General features: G+C 43.9%; 1 protein-coding gene across 1 annotated transcript; it reads right to left on the reverse strand.

Annotated features, from left to right (window-relative positions):
- Positions 1 to 57: 57 nt before the first annotated feature.
- On the reverse strand, positions 58 to 4,714 carry EXOSC9 (exosome component 9). Its single transcript, XM_015861913.1, has 12 exons — positions 4,579 to 4,714; positions 4,343 to 4,437; positions 4,009 to 4,128; positions 3,682 to 3,784; positions 3,167 to 3,304; positions 2,912 to 2,994; positions 2,544 to 2,676; positions 2,358 to 2,446; positions 2,028 to 2,174; positions 1,497 to 1,684; positions 1,069 to 1,147; positions 58 to 297 (listed from the first exon to the last, which is right to left on the reverse strand). The coding sequence occupies exons 1-12, from the start codon at positions 4,642 to 4,644 to the stop codon at positions 216 to 218; spliced, it is 1,323 nt and encodes a 440-aa protein (XP_015717399.1). The 5' UTR covers positions 4,645 to 4,714; the 3' UTR covers positions 58 to 215.
- Between the last annotated feature and the right edge of the window lie 1,759 nt (positions 4,715 to 6,473).

Here is a 6,473-nt window from a genome sequence, read left to right on the forward strand (position 1 = left end):
ATTCACATGGGAATGGTGAGTAGGCTGTGCTGCAGATGGATGCTACCACACTCTCACTTACATTAACTTCTTTTTATTTTATGCTGTGTCCAGTTACATAAAATATAGAAAAAAGCAGAACCGGATTTGGGGTGCGAAGAAATAAAATTATCTACAAAAATAAGTTCAGTAATAAAACAACATCACACTCTATGGCTTTACTGAAGGGGATGCCTTTAACGAGAAGCTCTCTTCTTTCTCCTCTTTTTGTTAAATGCTTTCTTACTTGTGTTTTCTTGTTTCAAGTTGGTCTGTGGTCTGAGAGTAAACAAGACTGTTTATCAAATGACTGTACTAAGGAGTTCCATCTCAAAACTGTGCTCAGTGCAAAGTTGTTTCTAGAAAGCATTCTAAACACAGTGAGGGTTACCATGGTTAAAGCAAGGACACAACAGTAAAACTAACTTGAGATAAAACTTAAGATTAGCTATAATGTAGCAGTTCATTCAAGTTTACCTTTAAGCTCTGGTTCCTTTTGGAGTGATTAAGACAAGTCAAATACCTGACAAGCACAGGAGGCTGTGTGCCCTTGTGGTTATACCATGCTCAGGCAGGCCCAGGTCCCACAGGTGCTCAGCATGGTGGGGCTACATTCCAGCCATGCTGCTATGGAGCTGGAGCAGTGTATTTTTAAAGCAAACACACACTAACTTCTCACCCCATCACTCCTTAATGAAAGATGAACTGGAGGTGGCCAGATTGCACGGGGCCCCAGACAACTTCATCTAGTGAGGGGCAACCCCACCACTGGCAGGGGGTTGGAACTAAGATGATTTTTAGAGTACCTTCTAATCCAAGCCTTTCTAGGACTCTGTGATCCATAATCACCTCAGACAGCTGTAGATCAGCCACGGTGACTGGTCACCTAAAGGAGGAGCAAACTAGCAGATTTTAACTTCCTCACTCTGCTGTATAATCTCAATCGACCAAGACCTTCCTTGGCATTGGCAAAGTTCTAAGCATAGGCCATCCTGTTCTCAAGTATTCCTTACCGACTCTTTCCCCCTCTTAATCTCATATGGTGTTTACCTTGTTTTCTTTGGTACTTCCTGTGGTTCCAGAATGACAACTTCTTCCTCTTCACTGTCAGACAGAACAATAGGTTCATCTGGAAGAAAAAATGATTAAAAACATGAATTCACAAACTGATCCAATTTATATGAACACCTTCTGCGATCACTAACTGCAGCACTTTTAAAGAGATAGTCAGAAGTGGAAAAACAGGCTTATAACTACTAATGCTTATTCTGGAGCTCTTCAATATACTACAGAAAACAAGCTTTCTTTTGAAGAAAACAAATGTAAAGGTGAAATGAAAGTGCCAAATAAGTATAATGTCCAAAAAGAAAGTGACTACGATGGTCCTAAGGAAGACAGAACATCTTGCACATTTCTATTCTTTAATAATTTATACTTAAAGCAATGTAAATAAACGTATGTGGTATCAAGGGAAGTACCTTTGGCTTCACTCATCATACTTGTATCCTCTGTTTCTGCCCTCTGGCATTCAAAAGCAGTAGCGCTGCTTTCACCTTCCTCTTCTGCTGCTTCCTCCCTCTCCGATTCTTCCAGCTCTCCCCAGGTATTCTCTATTCCTTCCCCAATTTGGGCTGTGCCGGGAGTGTGCAATATTGGTTTGGCAAAACTGAAGTAAAGAAAATCTTGGAGTTAGTAATCGCACTGTATTAAGGCAAAATAGTTGATTTTCAGCTGTAATTTTTCTCCCCAGGCCTTCAATGAAAGTTAAGAAAGCGTGATCTTTCTCCACGTGGTGAGACAACTAGTTACTTCAGCCCTGTTTTGCACTTTCTGTTAAGAATCCAGTTAGCTAAAAGCAGTTAGAACTAAAATCAGTGTAAGGCTGTTTCCTCTGAAGGCTATAGGGCCACCCGGAGCCATCTGATAGCTTGAGTGTCTTACTAGCTTCTAGAAGGGCCAGTGCAGATAAGAGGAAAACTCCCCCCTGGAATAACGAATAGAAAACATACACTTCTGAAGGAGGGTCAGCTTTAGTTATGATTTCTTCTGCTTGTTCTTCCACATTGTTGGTATCTACAGCAGCACTGTCCATTTTGAAGGCAGTGATCTTCTGATTTGATATCGATTCTGCAAAGCCGAACTTCCCACCTTCTTTCCTAGTCATCCAACAACAGACGTTATTTCAGGATATTTCACATATATGAATATAGCAAGCATTTCCATACTTGTAATACTTGAAATGATTACAAACAGAAACAACCTGCTGTTTCATTATAAACTGGCATTAACTTTTCAATCAGTTCTTCAAAGTACTTTCCATTCCTTCCCCAAAAACTCACCTCACTTTCTGGTCGTTCTCCAAAGCTTTCTGAATTAATTCTGTTATTTCCGCAACCTTCACAGCTGTTATTTTACTGCATCTCAGAACCTGTACGTTACATACACGGTAACAGTTTAGAATCATGAAAACATGACTTAAAATAGAACCACAGAACAGATCCTTAAATGTTTTCCTTGACTTTTACCTGATCCTTTAATAGCATAATCCCTCCACTAGACTGGATGGTACAAATTTCCTGATGTTTATTCATGGCAATTACAAGGAGACCATCCATCACACGTTCCTCTCGTTCATTTGGATCCACCAACAAATACGTCCTAGAACCAAGTTTTTAACATAAGACAACAGAAGTTTGAGGTTGACTTTGACTCCCTTGTAACAGTTTTCTTCCTATCTGTGCAAGCTGCTGGCTACTATCACACTGTGGAGAACACGTATGAACGTGTTAAGAAAGCTGTCTGTCAACAAGAGTATTTTCACAGTGCTGTAACAATAATTTTGCACAACTGACAATAAGCTGTTTCTGTCAAGAGCTTTAAGAAGAATTCTTACCCCTGCTGGAAGAAGGCAAAACTGACACAAATAGGCATGTGGTGGATGCTCAGGGGCACAGGATCACGTTCCTCAGGAGAGTACTGAGAAAAGAATTGGTTATTGGTTACTTACATTGTGCAAGAGCAATGTAAAGAAACAGAAAGCAAAGAAAAAAAGTCTAGTCAACTAAATATTAATAAAAAATCTCTTTTGGTTCTCCTTGTATAATACTTCCCATTTACGACTTATGGAGGTAAACCTGGTATGACTTACCACCGTTATTTCTTTTCCTTGCACAGAAACATCTGGTCTGCGAAAATGGCATAGGGCCACGATTCCTGCTATGCTGGCAGCATCTATAATGTTACCATCGTGATTTAACAGGTGCAGATCCACACGGATTTGCCAGACCTGAGGGAAAACATGTATAACTGGCAATGTGTAACATAATTCCACAGAAGCTCCTGCTTTTCCAAGACACTTCCAGTTTTTGAATCACAAAAAAGAGCAGCTTACATTCCTCGAGTATTTGATTTAAGAGTTAGGATGAAAAAAGACCAGTATTCAAAACAAGACAGAGCACCTGAAAAAGTGACTTTTATGTTTAAAATCATTAAACATGTTTATATGTGATTGAATTCGAGAAATATTTAGATGTATAACTAAGGGACGTGGCTTAAGTGGGGAAATATTGGTGCTATGTGGATGGTTGGAGTGGATTATCTTGGAGGTCTTCTCCAAGCTCAGTGATTCTATGCAATGGTTTGAGACTGGTAGTTTTCTCCTACCTTTTCACCAGCAACAACGCAGAGGGATTCTGTATCTATACACTTGGAATTCCTCAGGCATCGTTCTATCAGTCTGTTCACTTTGACCAGTAACTCGGATTGCCTGTTCAAACAAAATCAACCCAAATTCAACATCATTATGGTACATACTTGTGCGTGTCCAAGCAGTGGTTCATACATTATCACAGTATCAGTCTCGTGCGGGTTGGAAGGGACCTTAGAGATCATCAAGTCCAACCCCTGGGATTCGAGCCTCTGTGTAGCAGAGCGGCACTTCTACCACTTGCACCATTATCCTTGCCTGGACTTCTTAAGAAAGCGACGTACCTGCCAGGCTCAAAGCCAGGTGCAGCCATGGGTGAGAGCTCCAGGTTACAGAACAGAATCCCTTCTGTAGCCCGGTTTGGCTTCGGGGGAACGAGTTCACATGAGACTTGCCCAAGGACCCTGCAGAAGGAAATAAGCAGCTAGGTCAGAAAGCTTAGCAAGAAAATACCTAACGATGGAAACAAAACATATAAAGAAAAAACAAAGACCCATGTGGATGTTTTCTAACACATTTCTCGTTGTTCAGCTCAAGTTTCCTTTCCTTCACCCTGAGGGCGGTGAATGCGCATAGAGCTGTGTGTGTCCCAGCCCGGAGACCCCCGGCCGCTCCTACCTGGTCTTGCCCAGCTCCACCACGCAGCAGCCGCGCTCGGGCCCGAAGGAGATGCGCACATTGCGGTAGTCGTAGCACTGCCGCCCGTCCAGCCGCTGCGGGGACAGACACACACACACACACACACACGGGGCGGTCAGCGCACCACGCCGGGCCGCGCCGCCCCGCAGCTGAGGCGACAAGGGCCCGGGGCAGGGTACGGGGCAGGGTACGGGGAGGCCGGTCCGGCACCGCACCTTCCTCTCCTGGATGGCGCGCAGCAGGAAGCGCCGCTCGCAGTTGGACAGCGGCGTCTCCTTCATGGCAGACCCCACAAACGGACGGCGTGAGCTCGGCTGCGGGACGTCATCAACACGCGGCGGCCGCTCCAGCCGCCTCACCACAGAGCGCGGCCGGCGGAGCTGCTGAATGGGGCCCCCTGGCGGTGGGCGGACGCGATTCTTCGGTGCAGGCGCCTAGTGCTCTTTGTGAGAGGAATTCCTTCTTCCCTAATACCCAGCCTACACCTCCCTTGGTGCAACTTGACGGCATTCCTTCTTGTCCTGTCACTGTGACCCAGAAGAGGCCGACTTCACCTCACCGTGACCTCCCTTCCTGAAACTCAGGACTTGGTCTTGTTGAAGCTCATACAGTTGGTCTCAGCCCACTGATTCAGCCTATCCAGATCCCTCTGTAGAGCCTTTCAATGTCATTTTGCCTGACAGTAGAAGTAAACACTTCTCTTCAATGAGAAATCTTCACTGTTATTGAACCAGCCCACATTAAATCAACTTATCTTGCTATTTCTTTCCACCTTTTCACTGAATCATAGAGTGGCCTGGGTTGAAAAGGACCGCAGTGATCATCGAATTTCAACCCCCTGCTATGTGCAGGGTCACCAACCAGCAGACCAGGCTGCCCAGAGCCACATCCAGCCTGGCCTTGAATGCCTGCAGGGATGGGGCATCTACAACCTCCTTGGGCAACCTGTTCCAGTGCGTCACCACCCTCTGTGTGAAAAACTTCCTCCTAATATCTAACCTAAACCTCCCGTCTCAGTTTAAAACCATTCCCCCTTGTCCCTTTGTTTTTTTGGTTTGTTTATTTTTCCCCACCACCTCCCTTTTCCTTTTTTCTATTTTTCTCTTTTTTGGGGGGAGGGGAGGAGAGGGTTGGAAAGTACAATGACTTACTGCCAACTGTATTTGGAATCACTGGTATTTGTGCTCCAGGTGTGAAAACTGGACCTGCAGCGTTTGCATTGAGGTCGACCACAGCAGGCAAGCAATTAAGCTTAAGCATTTTTCAGTGCAGTTTAATTCTCGTAGCTTCTGTGCAAGAAGAGAGAGAGCTGAATTTCATGCTTAAATGGACATTCTGTGCATGACTAATGCAGCAGTTCAGATATTTAGCAGGAAGTATCAGGGCTTCCTTGGGTATCTTAGCTGTCACTGTTATTGATTCAGCATGCTGCTTATCTTGGGAAGGATAAATTAATCAGTTCTACTTGGATCTCGTTCACTAGCACTGTTTTGTTATAACTGCTGCATTTGCAAGGGAAGATAATGCTTACCATCTCTCTAATACTCTTACAAAAAACATTATATTGTCTACCAGTGAAAAAGAATTGAAATCTGGAAATGGATGCATTGCTCAACAAGTCATCCACATTAGCTAATAAGTTGTACTATTCTTGCAGACTATATGGACAGTGGGATTTTTGCAGTAAGGGGTTGCTCAGTAGTGCAGATGAATGAAAACCAGTTTTGTGAAGCATTTGCATTTCAATATGAAACAGCTTTTCATGAAACTCTCTTCAGGTACTTACATACTAAAATTGTTACAAGGGTTTATTGGAGGCTCCTAGACCATGCTACCCTCTATTAATCATAGAAAAGGCAACAGGGGCATTGCAAGGTGGAATGATACAAAGATGGTAACCAATACTCAAAAGGTTATTTATAAGGAAAAACTCAACAATATGGATGCCTTCACTAGGAAATGCTGAGTCAATCTCCACCAGGAAACAACCTCCAAGAGATGCTGCCTTAGTGGTGGTCAGCCCTTAAATGAGGTCTAGAGGAGCTGGAGTCAAGCTCCACTTCTTCCAGGAGCACAGCTAAATTACTCTCACCTGTGCTCCCACAGCTGA

The sequence above is a fragment of the Coturnix japonica genome, chromosome 4 (assembly GCF_001577835.2).
Source record: "Coturnix japonica isolate 7356 chromosome 4, Coturnix japonica 2.1, whole genome shotgun sequence".
NCBI lineage: Eukaryota > Metazoa > Chordata > Aves > Galliformes > Phasianidae > Coturnix > Coturnix japonica.